At 43.7% G+C, this 13,748-nt stretch overlaps 1 protein-coding gene across 9 annotated transcripts in view; it reads right to left on the bottom strand.

The window, feature by feature from the left end:
- Positions 1–13,748, bottom strand: part of LOC118513755 (protein spire) — a 122,917-nt gene that overhangs the window by 34,181 nt on the left and 74,988 nt on the right. For 8 of the 9 annotated variants that reach the window (XM_036059923.1, XM_036059922.1, XM_036059925.1 and 5 more), the window contains 5 exons: positions 11,417–11,611; positions 5,776–5,808; positions 3,023–3,153; positions 2,609–2,720; positions 2,404–2,527 (listed from right to left, as the gene is read on the bottom strand). In XM_036059923.1, coding sequence (XP_035915816.1) covers positions 2,404–2,527; positions 2,609–2,720; positions 3,023–3,153; positions 5,776–5,808; positions 11,417–11,611 — 595 coding nt within the window. The remainder of the gene's footprint in view (positions 1–2,403; positions 2,528–2,608; positions 2,721–3,022; positions 3,154–5,775; positions 5,809–11,416; positions 11,612–13,748) is intronic. The other variant, XM_036059924.1, reaches the window with a different exon arrangement.

Genomic DNA, 13,748 nt, shown 5'->3' with positions numbered 1-13,748 from the left:
TATGCTAATCACATAACGTCGAACGGTGCGTGATCGGGAACGGAGAAAACCTGCAGCAGTCTCGGTGCGCGTGGATAGGATGGGTTTACGTCGTGAGGGAAGATATAAAAAGCGGGAGACAGGTACTGCCTAATGAAGTCATTACGTCGCGTACTCGCAACACTTTATGCCAAGCCGGGAAAAGTGCACACACACACACACATTCCACACACACACACAGGGGAGCGCGATCGAACCATGCCAAAGAGCTTCACGGTCGTTCTGCAAATTTCTTTTCAATAGCTTCGCTTCTTCTGGCATCATAATCACACCCGTCATAGCTTACGTTCGTGATTAGCTAATGTGCAACAATGTTGCTAACAACATCATCACCATCATCATGACGGGCGGTAATCATAAGCGATCATACCACAGCAACAAACCGCTTAGTTTTATTCTGACACATTTCACCGATGGAAAGAAACTGGAAAGGCGGATGCTTTTGCGTGCGTGTGTGTCTTTTTCGAGCGAGGCATTTTTGCAGTCATACGCAACCGCCTCTTTTTTCCCATACATTAATTTCGGTGCATCCTATCCTTTCCAGCTATTCGCTCTCTCCTAACGAAGAGCACAGAAAGCGATATGATTGTTAACTTTATCCTAACTTTGAAACGAAATTAAGCCCGTACGATGAGTGTTGACGTACATGCAAATGAGCGTTGAAATAAATCCACCCCCTAGGCGATGACGAGTGTAGAAAGTGCAAGTTTTGCACATTATTGCACGTGCATGCGTGGGAAATATGCAAACGAGTGCGTCGGGCTCATCTTGGCTGGGTGAGCTTAGCTTTTTTTTAATATTCACCGTAGAAAGTGAAAGGGTTTTAGAGTTCACCTATGAGCATCTGTATAATTAAATCCTCTTATACGACCGAGTGACATCGAGCGAGCGAGGAGAGTGATTTCCAACAGTTACTGACAGCGGCTACTGAAGGAGCAGTAAAGCGCATTTTTAATGCACAATGTCTGCACATTTAATGCTAATAGTAAACCAAAGTGACTTTTCGTGTTGAAGTTAATTTCTAATTTTTTACTTAATTTTTTTTTAAACCAGCTTAAGACTTCTTGGGGTCAACAACACATTCCATTTATGAATGAAAGCCACACGCTTAGGGAAAACATCATACACACGCGCGCAAAATATGTGCCAATCGTTCTCCGGTACGAAAGACTTCAACGACGCACCGGAACAAGCGACGAACGGTACATATACGCGTGCACCAACACCGCGAGATTAGCAATACTGGTGGCAAACTATAAAGCTCGAGATAGAAAAAAGGGCCGTGAGGTATAATGAGTGGAAAAAGGGCTGTAAAGGCAGCAGCAGCACCGGAGTTTGCCAGAGGCCGGATAAAAGCCGCAGAGGCCGGATAAAAACAGGAAACGTGTTTCAGTGCTGCTAAGTGACGGCCGCCCAATTACCCTAAGGCAATGGTGGTGGTGGTGTAAAATGAAGCTGGTGAGCGAGTTACTACGGGTGGGATAAGGGAGCACGAGAGAGGGACGAGGGCATGCAAAAACAAATCGTAAGAAAACTGGTTCCTTTTTTCCGTTCAACAACCTGCCCAAACGAACGGTACTAGCGTAACGTTTGCCTATCCGTTTTGCCCCCCTTCCCAGGGGGTGGTAAACCGATCCACTCTCCCTTCTTGCCACTCTCTCCTCCCTCGCACGATGCTCCAGGGTCAGATAAAGTGAGACAATTAATCATTGGGAAATTGTTGACGGTTTGCTATTAATTTAATAAATCCCTCGGTCCCCGTGTCTACGCCCTTTTTCATTTCCGCGCTCGTTCCATGGCTCAAGCTGCTCGCACAAACACGCACACGTGCAATCACACTAACCATCCGTGCGTGCGTGCCTTGATTGACACGTTCGCTGCAGGCGGCGTGCGTGCATGCGTGCGTTGCAGTCTTGTCACACCGAGCTGGAAATGGCGCCTTAACCAACGGGACGACACATTGGCTTCAGCAAGGCCGGTTGAAACCTGTTTCACATCCAAGCCAGCCTCCCGGTTACGGAAGCACGCGTCTCGTGCGCCCGTAGTGGATGATGGAATTAAATTATTAAACTTCAATTAAGCGCCACAGAGCACAGCGAAGCCGTCCTCAGCACATTATACGTAATTAATAGTGTAATAACAGTCGTAGACAGCGGTTTCTGCTTCAACACAAGGAATTTATAATTTATGACAGCCAATGCAGGTCACAGGCTTTACATCCAACACAAATATTTGTCCCCAGAAAGAAAACAACAAAACTGTCTGTCCTAACACACACTTCTACGTGACGGCGAGGTTGTTCTTATGATGAGTTAAGGGTAGATGTTAAAGGTAAAATGGAATAAACTTGATGCTTCTACATACGTCTTGACTTCAGCTTCGGATGTACCGGCTTCAGCACACGTCCTTTCCGTATCGAATCTAGCAACTGTTCGCGAGGACACGAAACTCGCTTGAGCGGTGCTGGAGCTAGCTTTCTTTCCGATGCCTAAAATTGAAGAGAGCAGCTGTTTAGTTCCCATGGTCCGCCCGTAAATCGAATTAGAAGCTACTCAAACACGATGCTTACCTTTCGTAGCGGTGGCCTCGAACGGATAAACTCCAATATGACTGCGTGTGCGTCTTTCTTGACGCGCGGTGGAATGTCGCCATTCACCATAACCTTGCGGAGATTGTACTTTCTGTAAAACGGGAGCAAAGAACGAGAGTGAGAGAACAATCAATCGTCTGTGTGTCTGGCTGTTGTGAAGGTCGGTCGGGCATAGGAAAAGGCACGATCGATATGATTATCGATCACGATTCGTGATTGGAATTAGCCGTTGTGATGGTTAGATGGAATGTGTCGCTGAGAAGTAGTCGAAAGGGACCACACGAACGGAACTGTCCCTGTCGCGAGAGGCTGACCACAGCGTAGTGTCTTCGTTGACCGCCGTGCACTGCTCTTGACCCCGACCTGGATCCGAACCGTGTCACTGCGACTCACCTGGAGCGGATATCCTCCATCAGGATTTCGTAGGGCGTCAGTTCGTACTCGATCGGTGTTCGGGAGAAGCTGATCTTTTTCAACCGTACGCCACGACGCAGCTCATCAACGACTTGCATCCAAAAGCGGGCCTAAAAGTGAAACAAGAAAACGAGAATTAAGGCCTTGTAAACAAATAAAAGTGATGCGACTTGAAAGAAATGTAATAACAAAGTAAATAATGGACTCAAAAAGCAACTTATAAAAAAAATAACTACGATGCACACAGAGCCATCATAACTCTTCGCCGCATTACAACACATCGCAACCGAATGACAACATCGTCGCTCAGCATGTGCTCTCTCCACGCGTTGACAAAGTGGCGCCTAACCGCAACCACTGTGAACGCGCGCGGTCCCGGGGGGGCTCATGTTTCGTTCGGTCACATGCTTCTTGGGGAATGCGTAGCGAAACGTTCCATCACGATCGCGCACACGACCACAAGAAAAACAACAAAACAGGGGGGGCTTTCGATCGAGAGTCGACCAGACCCCGGCCGAGTGGTAGTGTATCAGAATTTATGGAATTTGTGATAGTTATGAAACCGAGCAGCGCCGCGATCTACCGCCTCGAATCGGACGGATGGAATTCGATCGGAAGGCAATTCCTCCCTGTCAGTTAGTGAGCTGTGCATGGGGTTCAGGGCTCACGAAATTATGTCCAATCGGTAGCGGATTTGTGAGGTAATAGTAGGCCAGATGATAATCGTACCAAGATAAATATTAACCTTTTGCGATGTTTTTAGTTTTAATATCTGTACTTTGATACTGAAACGGATGAGCAACATTTACAAATTGCCCTTTTAAAAATATACCGTCTAACCTTTATTGCTTTTATCAAAATCCTCTATCCCTAAAGTCTCTGGGGCTTTCAATATTTCATCATCTTTATTCTGCATGAATCATCGAATTGCCAAACCAGACTCAAATAGGTAACTCCGTTTTGCCCGGATAGGGAAAAAGGAACGAACGAACGTTTCCTTTCGCATGTTGCAACATGTCTACGTTCTACTACAGTGCCTGGCATAACTATAGCAGCAATTATTTTGGGGACATCGATCAAAATTTGCTAGGTTTAGGTTTGACTTCAACATTCTCTCAAGTGTTTCCCAGGTTAAAATACAAGTTTCTCATACAATTCGAACAATCTACGGCTTCTTGGCTTCTCGATCTGCAAGGTCTTGTCGACCATATAAAGGCCATATAATAGAATTCATTTCTTACTACCGAGGTTCTATGTCTAACAACGCATTGTTTTAAACATGGACACACTTGTTTGAAGTCCTGAGAAACGCTGAACGCAACACTCCTATTCTTACGTTACGAACTGTACTCAACAGTGAAGCGACAACCGGTGCGCGACCTGTGCTGCTGCACCAAACTCGTCTGGTTCGTCGCGTAAAGTGAACGTAATCTAGAACTCACCAACCACAGAAGCCTACTACAGCTTCGTCCAACACCCCGACGACAGACGGACATTCTTCATTGCTCTCCCTATCGGTTTGGCGCAGTCTCGCAAATAAAAGCCCCCTAAGTCCCCTTTTTAGTGTAAGCCGCTTACGAAAATGCTACTAGCGACAGAAAAAAGCTTCTAGCACTCAACTCTAGTCCGAGGCAAGCACAAAGTGCAAAACCGAAAACCTCAACAGCAGCAGCTGGTTCATTAAATGGCGCGTTGTCGGTGAGCTTTTAATACCGGACCGGACAGTTTTATGTAGGCAGATAAACGGTCCGCTCTCGAGCCCTCTCCTCGCTCGCACAATCTAGCCCGGAGACTATTATTTATTAGTTGAAAAAGCCGGGGAGAAAAACTATTTCGGTATGAAATTCACCAAAGGTCGATAAAATGTCATAATCGGTTCATTCGCATAAGAATAGAACACAAGAGCAGGATGTAATAATCACTGCAAAAGCGTAGAGGGAAGAAAGAGAACTAGCTTCCTTCGCAGCAAATACCGATTCGAAACGGCCGTCGGTACTCTATTTCCGTCCCATATTCCCGAGAGAAGTAGCGAGCTGTACCGCTTAATCCGGTAGTAATTCATTTATTTATTGCCCATCATCCGGGTGGCGTTCAAGATCAAAGCAGCATCCGCAGCATGAGTTGGGGAGAGAGAAAAAAGAACCGTTTTCCAGCCATACCAGCAGCCATCTCGCACATCATAATCCATCATTTCCCGCAGCCAACTCGGTGCACACAAACAACTGGAACACATGCGCACAAAGGCATGCGCACTCCGGTTTTCCGGTTGGGGATGAAAAGTAGAAAAATGGTTCGTTGAGGGGTTTTTCCACTCATCATCGGCTCCAGTGGAAGAAGGTTGTCATTTTTTAATCAAGCTTCACCCAGATCCGCTGCAATAAATCAACATCCAGTCGGGTAGATATACGGGATGATACGTTGGGTTTTAGTGCCACCCTCGGGGGTTCTATTTCCTACCGTTAATTTGTGAGGTTATGTGTGGCTACTCTTTCCAGGCGCATCTGCAGAAGGAAGGAAATTGCACCATCGTCGACCATCGAAGTTGATAAATGACAACAAAACTGATACAAATCCGGTGTGCGCTTAAACCGCAGCAACCGTAACAGTGAAGATGGAACCAAAGGAACGAAAAACCAACAAAAAAAATGGAAATAGCACTACAAAAAATTGGCTGAATATAGTTACCGAAGAATGTGTAATGTACAAAAGTTTGTAAATTAAAACGCTCATACTTGCAGTGCCTGCCAGATTCTTTGATCGTCCGACTGGATTCGAGTCCGGTATGCAGCAACAGCAGCAGCAGATAGCAAAGATGCAGTTACAAATTCGAACAATAAAACGGATGCGCGCACACACACACGGAGCGCATGTTGACACAACGGCGTTGTTTTGCAGCACCAGCAGAGCCCACAATTGGTTCAATTTCGGCGATAAGTCGAAAAAGTAGCGGCAGACGAACGAACGAGCGAACGAGCGAATGTATTACCATTACCAATCAGCAGCAACAGAGTGTGATGGTTCAGAGATTCGGGCAGCATTCCCAGGAAGAGGAAAGAAAAATCGGTGTATAAGCCGTTGTGACTGTGTGTGTGTGTGTTAAATAAAACAGGAAATGTAAACTCAGCTCAGCTTGATTTTTAACGATCGTCAACTGTCTCGGAAAGATCTCACCGGGAAGACACACTACTATCGACAAGTATCGGAGGAAAAAAATGTATCGCGACCATGGCGAGAGACAAAAAAAACTGTTAAACAGGGGTTTACTGATCGATTTTAATGTGTTAACTGCATCTTCCATATCTTAACAGGACTATTCGTGCATTCGGGGGATGTTTCGTTACTGTAGATATTAATTGTAATTCTATTGCATTTTATTTCAACATCCTAAAGTTCTTATTTCTGTTGTATGATCTAAGGATTGTTCGACAAATGAGGTCCAATTTTTTTTACATTTCCTGTCTAAATTGTCTTTCTCTGACTCAACAACCTCAAGAGGTCTTGGCCGACTATTACTGCCATCCTTGGCTTAGTTTCAAGGAGGATTAAAATCTCAAAAATAAGGAAGCAATTATCCTTTCGCGTTTAAAAATACTATTTGGTACAATGAAATTCAGTTGAAATAGATCGCCACAAAAGTGCAATTCATATCCACGAAAAGGAGGAATAATCCTTTCGACGAATGAAATATGCTCTCGACTGCTCAAAAGCCACCCGAAAACCTCTGTACCTCGAAGATTAATTAAAGTACATTCTTTCGCAATCGTTGTACTCCATTTCGTCCGGCACCTTATCGTTCACACAATTTCGGTGCATTAACGGGCGGTTGTGGGCAGTGTTTTTCCATTTATTTGTTGTTTTTTTTTTCTTCTTTCAACTCCTTCCAATTACTTCTTGCAGCAAGGTGCCACATTTCGTGGTGCTTTCGCGTGTCGTTATCGTCGCGCGGGCGAAAAAAAAACCAGATACAACGACTGTCTCTGGGAACTGCCGACGAGACTCGGAAATCGGCAAAACATTTCTTTTCGATTCCGGACCCGTCTGCGAACGTCAGACCGACCGACGATGCAAGTGAATGCTACCTTGCCTGCAGTTGGTTACTCTCCTTTTCGGTTAGGGGAGTTTTCTGCTTTTTTTTTGTTTTTCTGCATGCATTTTATGCATTTGCAGCGAACAAGTTTCCCGTTTACGCGTGTTGTTTTCTTGATAATGTTTTTTCCTCGTGCGCACGAGATTGCACAAGAAGAAACAAAGTCCTTTAATTACCGGATGCAGCACACAGGGGGGCGAGAGTTGCACTTCTCGCTACTGGATGTCTGACCAAAATGGAACCAGACTTTCACCTTCACCCGGCGTGTTTCGCCGAAGAACAATGAAGACGAACAGGTGGTGAAGGTGGTGGCTGCTGCTGCCTGCAGGATGACAGACAGCCAGACTTCTGTGCTTTCTGATTTCTAGCAGAGCAGTTGCGGTTGGGGAAGGCTTTATGCAACTTCTTACGCGCTGCCACATCCTGGAAACGGTTGGACAGAAGAATAGAGCCATCAGACCGAACCGGACCAGTCTGGGAGCAGACATATTTCGAGCGTGGACGTGCGCCGGACATCGACAAGCACAAAAGTCCTTTGGAATGTAATTGGAACGGATGGCAACCAGAATCCTTTTTTTGGTAGCTGTGTATGCGCTCCCCATTTTTTTGCGAATGTCTCGTTCCGGTTAAAGAAATGAACCCAGAAATTCAGCTCCCTCCGAACGAAACGAAAGGAAATGGAAAGTATAAAGAAGGAGTTGGATTTTCGTTTTGCTTCTGCATCGCCAATCAACATGACACATTCATTTTCGTTCAAAAGAGCTTAATTTATGCCAACTTCAGGGCTGGTCAGCTGTCAACATTGTTGTTGTTTATTTTTTCTTCCTTTCTGCATTGCGAATCTTTGGGGATGTCTCTCAACAGGAAGACAAACACGGGTTCATCACTTGTGTCTACACAATCCACTCGTTGAAGTCTTTTGATTTCGGGCGAACGAATTAAAGCACCTGCGCGGTTGGGAATAACGCAAATCTACAACTGTTTGTCATAGTTTTAAATGAAGCACAAGCTATAAATTTAAACCAAAAACAGAAAACTGTTCCGTTTGCCCAACATCATGGAACACTTCAATGCTAAACTGTAGAGCTCAGTACTAACATTAATAATAAAGCTCCTGCATACACTACTAAACATTCCATTGGCTCATTTGCTTTCGGAGCTCATCTTCAACCAAATGGAATCACCGTGTACCTTGTGTTGGACCCCCGTTTTTGCTCACCGTAAAATGGATTTCAACGAGCGACAAACGACGGACCGCACACGAACGAAACACCGCTCAAACACGGACAACAAAAAAAAAACATCACCACAATCATTGTGTAGTGACGCTTTCCACGGTAATTGAGCATAATTCTGGTCAAACTGGTGCGTTTTGGTGTGTGTGTGGCCACTTTCACGTTCGACAAACGGTGAGCTGAAAGTGACGGCCAATGCATCCACAGCACGCCCTGATGATTTGCAAACTAGGAAGACAGGAAATGGTTAGGTAAATTGGTCCCTTTAATTGCTCTCGCTACTGGTACTTCACTGACCGACCGGCTTATTGGGAGCATCTGCAAACCAGGCGAAATCCTAATGGTGGTAGTTGTGTATCGTACCGCTTTTAGAGGTCTCGTTAAAACTGAGCCCTCAGATTTCGGCTAGCAATCCGTTGCTCCTGACCTTTCTTTCTTTAGAGATTACTTCGGGGAAATTATCGTGCCGCCTCACAAAGTCAATGTCATGGGATAAAATTGAGCTCCTAATAAGCCTCTTTCAACTAGCTTTTATTTACATCTTCAAAATCTACGACTTTGAGCCCTTCGATAATGAGGCCTCTTATTCACATTCCCATCAGTGTCCTTTATAAATCTCTTAAGTAAAATTAGTCATTTTTACTATCACATATTTTAAGCCAAACGTGGCATATAAAATAAGGCATTAAAATACAATTCCTTTTGCATTATTCAATATCTATTTTGGGTGTCTTTCTCTCCATTCTCCTATCTGCACAATCGTCACCCTTGCTCATATATTTGTTAAAGCGCGGACACGATATAATTTTACGATTGCTGGACGACCATCCAAAAACCAAGATGAATTAAAGCGTTCACGCCACGATGACTGTGAGCTGGATTTTATGTCCCTTCACCGATCCCCACACCAAATGGCATAATGTTTGATACGCTCCAATGATCGTGAATAATGCGAACACAAAAGCATAATAGTCTTTGAAACCAACGAAGGGAGGAGTAATATTTGCATGCTGTTGCGGGTATTTTTAGCGTTTTTGAAGATCAGTTTTTTATACGTGTCATGTGCTTCTTCTTCGTTAGCGTTGCCCCGCTTATTACCTTCTAGCGATGGAAATGATCGCATGCTGTGCTAATGTTGCCATTTTTCTGTCCCCCTAAATGTTATGTCTTTCAAACTGCGAACGGGGAAAATATAGTTTTATGAACTCATTTTTATCGATATTGCAAGTTATGAGTTTTTTTCACATCCACATGCTACACGGCCCGCCGGGGCGGAATTGTTCTCATTCCGGTACCACAAGCGCAACACCAAAAGGAACACACATCATGTAGGGTGGATTTTTTAATAAGGACTCACGTAATGAGTTGGCCCTCGTCATAAATTTCGCGCATACAATTCTTTCACTCGGACACTCGGAAAGAAAGAAAGATCGGCTACTGCTTTTCGGCGTTTCAAATGCAATCTCGTCCGGTACACGGCCGGCTACTACAGCCCGATTTCGTTTGCACACGGCTTTTTCGGTGTTGTGAATATTCACCACCAAAAGCACTCTCCTTCCCGGTGAGGTTTTTGGGGTTTATATTTCTGTTGTGCGTGTGCTTTGTGGTGTGTTATTTTCTTTTCCGCCGGAGTTTAGCATCGTTGCGGAAACAAGGGTGCGAAACAAGGGCGCGCAAGGGTTGTTTTTCATGTTATTTTATTTTCATGGTTCAGCAAACCGGGGATTGGCAGTGGGGCTGTTTGTTTGGCAAAGCGTTACTTAACCATTTCTCCTAAGATTATGTCATTTATTGCGTTTTAATGAAATATTCATGGAATTTTTTAATAATTCCTAATTTTACTCGGAAATAAAAATTAATTTGCTATTCACTATTATCAAACTAATTTGAGTAAGTAAAGTAAAAGATGGTTGATTATCATCCAACTTCGATGCGATCTCTTGTTTGCCCCTAAGGCAATTGCATTTCAACGCAGGCAGGGGTGTTTTGCAGACGATTGGAAAACCTGATGACGATTACAAGAAAAAATAACCCATTTGCATTCAATCACACACAGGCAAAGGCAGCAATCGTCTTAATTATCTTCGCTATCACTGCTCAACTACACACTCACACACAGGCACACACAATCACATCACCAAAGGCAAAGAAAGCAAGCCGATCCCTTTTTAATCATCACCCTTCGGTTTTCAATCAACCGTTTTGTGGTTGGCGTGGCCCGTTGAGGGGCGAACGGGCAATTAAAGTAATTGAATTAAATTAAATTAATTCCAAACAAAGCCCCCCCCCCCCGCCCCATTCCCGTCGGTATCAGGAGGAGATGGAGATGCCCTTACGCTCTTTATACCCCGGGGAAGGTAGAAAACCGAGTAAAACACAGTTCATCATGTGCTCGGCTGCAATCAAACGTTTTCGCTAGGTTTTTCCCGCACAAAAGATTTCCCAACGCGAATGAGCACACCGGCGGTAGACGGGTTTTGTCTAGCGCTCGGCATTCAAAGCGTGTGGAAGGATAACGTTTTTTCGCTGCCAAACTGTACAGTAATTGTTCCAAATCTCATTTCCATGTCCGTTTTGTTCGAACCCTGACAAGCCTAACCTTCCCTTCGAACGACTCGCTACAGCCGAAGATGGACGGCACACCTCACTTTCTATGCTACAATTTGATTGATAATTCAATTAAAGCTGTACCAACGCTGGTAAAGTACATCGTTAGGGAAACTTTTGGTGGAAATACACTGAACACTGCCTGTCCGGGGGGGGAAAAGTGAGACACAAACAGACATGAAGTGATGTTGCCAATTTTAAATTATTCCACATAATAACGTCTTTATCTGCGGCTAGTTGGAAATTTGGCAACCGAATTACCGAAAGGTATGTAGTTTGCTGGCTAAAAATAGTTTAAATTGCTATCAAGCACAGTTGAACGCATGAGCTTTAATTCAGGCTGTAAAAATTGAAGTACAATTTAAAAGATTAAAGTCCTGTAGGACCTGCAATTTTTAAACGACTTAAGTTTGCGATCGAGAAAAAAAAACTCCAATAGCTTACCCAATCGTTGAAGTGGATCTTCTCGAGCTCCTTGCCGGTCGTTTCCGCCTGGGCCTTTAACCGCAGGACCTCCGCCTCTCCTTGGCATACCCGTTGCAGGAATGTCCGCAGCTCGAGCGTTTCCGTTACGAGCGCTCGACACACGGCCCGATAGTGATCTTCCGGCTTCGAGGGTGAAACACGCGACGAACAGTACTGTGAACGATAAAATAGGGAATGAACAGAGCGTGAGAAATGATGAAGGGAACTCCTCCAATAAAGATGGAAGCTGTATGTACTTAAACATGAACTTGATATCACATAAAACAGATTTACTGCAGTAGGGAATATTGATTTCAAGCATCATTAAGTAATGTCATAAACTACCCTAAAGCCCAGACTTTCTTTACAGTGTGAATGATTGCAACACATTACGGAAAACGTCCATGATAAATCTATTTTCGGAAACTGTGGATCGTAAAGAAAGCTCATCTGATCGTCAACAGCTTGTCATTCGCGTCAATAATGAACGTGTCTTTAGTCGAACAACCACAAATGTGCAGAAAACTTGTCGACAGTTAACAGCAACGACCATTTCGTTGGCATGCGTACGCTTCATACGCACTCAGGTTCATTACAACTACCTACTCTTTAATCTTGTCTCACATCACTTTTCGTACGCTTCTTCCCAATTTTGTTTCTCGTCTACTTAAAATTGAAAGTGTGACATGTGCATATGCTTCATGTATACAGAAAAGATCTTCGTCTGTTTCCATATTGCGTGGAAAAACTGTCCCTTTTCTTTTGAGTGGGCTTCCGCTATCACTTAATATTTCCTTTCACTCGACTATCATACAACAAAAATACTGATTCAGAAACTCAAACCCCCAACTCGATGGTGACCTCTGCTTAAGATGCTCCGCTTAATGCATTTCCCACACACGCACAATGAGGGCGGCGATCGATGCTGCTCACTTAGAAACATGATCTTTTCCATCATGTTTCCTTTGTGGCGGAGGCTTAACGCGCTCGGTTCTTTCCCTTGCCTAATGTACAGTTGAAAGTGTCAAAATCTTCCGCTAATCTCAAAACACATGCCAGCGATAAATGCTAGTAAAGGTGGCCCTAGTGCCCTAGTGTACCCAGTCTCAGAAGATTATGGCGCTTTTATCCCCGACCGACCGTTGCATGGGAAAGAAAATTAGCTTAACGATGGCCATTTTACGACACACGGCTCATGGTGGTGGAAAACAGTATCCCATTGACTCTTCACACTAATGCTATCGTAGTATCGTACGATATTCTCTCTCGAAATAACCTTGAGATTTGAGTACGATTAGCGTGACCAAAGTAAGTTAACTGCTGTGCTGTGGAGTTTCCAAAATTAAACTCTTCACTTTCTCGCGGTTTTTTTTGGTAGATCGAGCTTGATCGTAGGGGATTAAGTAGCACCCACGGGTTAGATTCGTAGCCCTTGGATGTTGGGCGAGATAAGACGTCAAAAAATGGAAGACGCTGCTCATCAAAACTTCAGCTGTAGCGCTGCGATTTAAAGTAGGTTATGGCTTATTCACCCTTGCCGCGCTTAGGACTTTGGTTTGCAGTGAGCGCGATAGCATGGCGATGGACGCGTGACGCGATGCATTTGTCGCTTCAAGTAGTAAAATTTTTAATACCCTCATAATTGTAGCCTTAAAAAGAAACGGATCACATGTAAACAGAATGATTTATTTCTCTGCTTCGCACTGTGGGACAGGAGAGATCATAAAAAAACCCATAATATTTTGCTAGATTTTTAAAAACTTTTGATATCAGTTGACAGAATGTATCTGAATTCTTTACTTGAACATTTAATTTATACTGAATAATATTGAAAAAATGTATCAATATTTGAATCACAAAGTATTATAACAAAAGTGTCAAAAGTATAAAAGAACATACACAGTCAATCAGACTATCAATGCGCATAGCATTTATGCATAATTGCATGAAGGGCAGACAAATCATTAAAATATTTATTTAACGTAACTACGATACATAATTAGAATTAATATGAAGAAATTGCTTCAGCCAAAATTTTAATTCGTTCACAGCCCTTTTTAAAGATACATAATATTGTAAAGACTCTCTGTTGGACAGCAATTGCCACAGATGGTCTGACCAGAAAAACGCCAGATTTAAATTTCATTCAATCATTCCCTCCTTAAATTTTCGTCAAGCAACTTTTAATTGAAAATTTGAAAATTGATGACACACGTAACTAACTTGACTAATAGTAACACTTTATTTTATATTCCAAATGTCCACTCTTGGACCCAATGTGCTCCCCGTCGCCATTGAGAGCTTGTGTGTC

The sequence above is a fragment of the Anopheles stephensi genome, chromosome 3, assembly GCF_013141755.1.
Source record: "Anopheles stephensi strain Indian chromosome 3, UCI_ANSTEP_V1.0, whole genome shotgun sequence".
Taxonomy (NCBI): domain Eukaryota; kingdom Metazoa; phylum Arthropoda; class Insecta; order Diptera; family Culicidae; genus Anopheles; species Anopheles stephensi.
The sequence above is the reverse complement of the archived record's forward strand: the minus strand, read 5'-3'. Positions and strand labels throughout refer to the sequence as shown.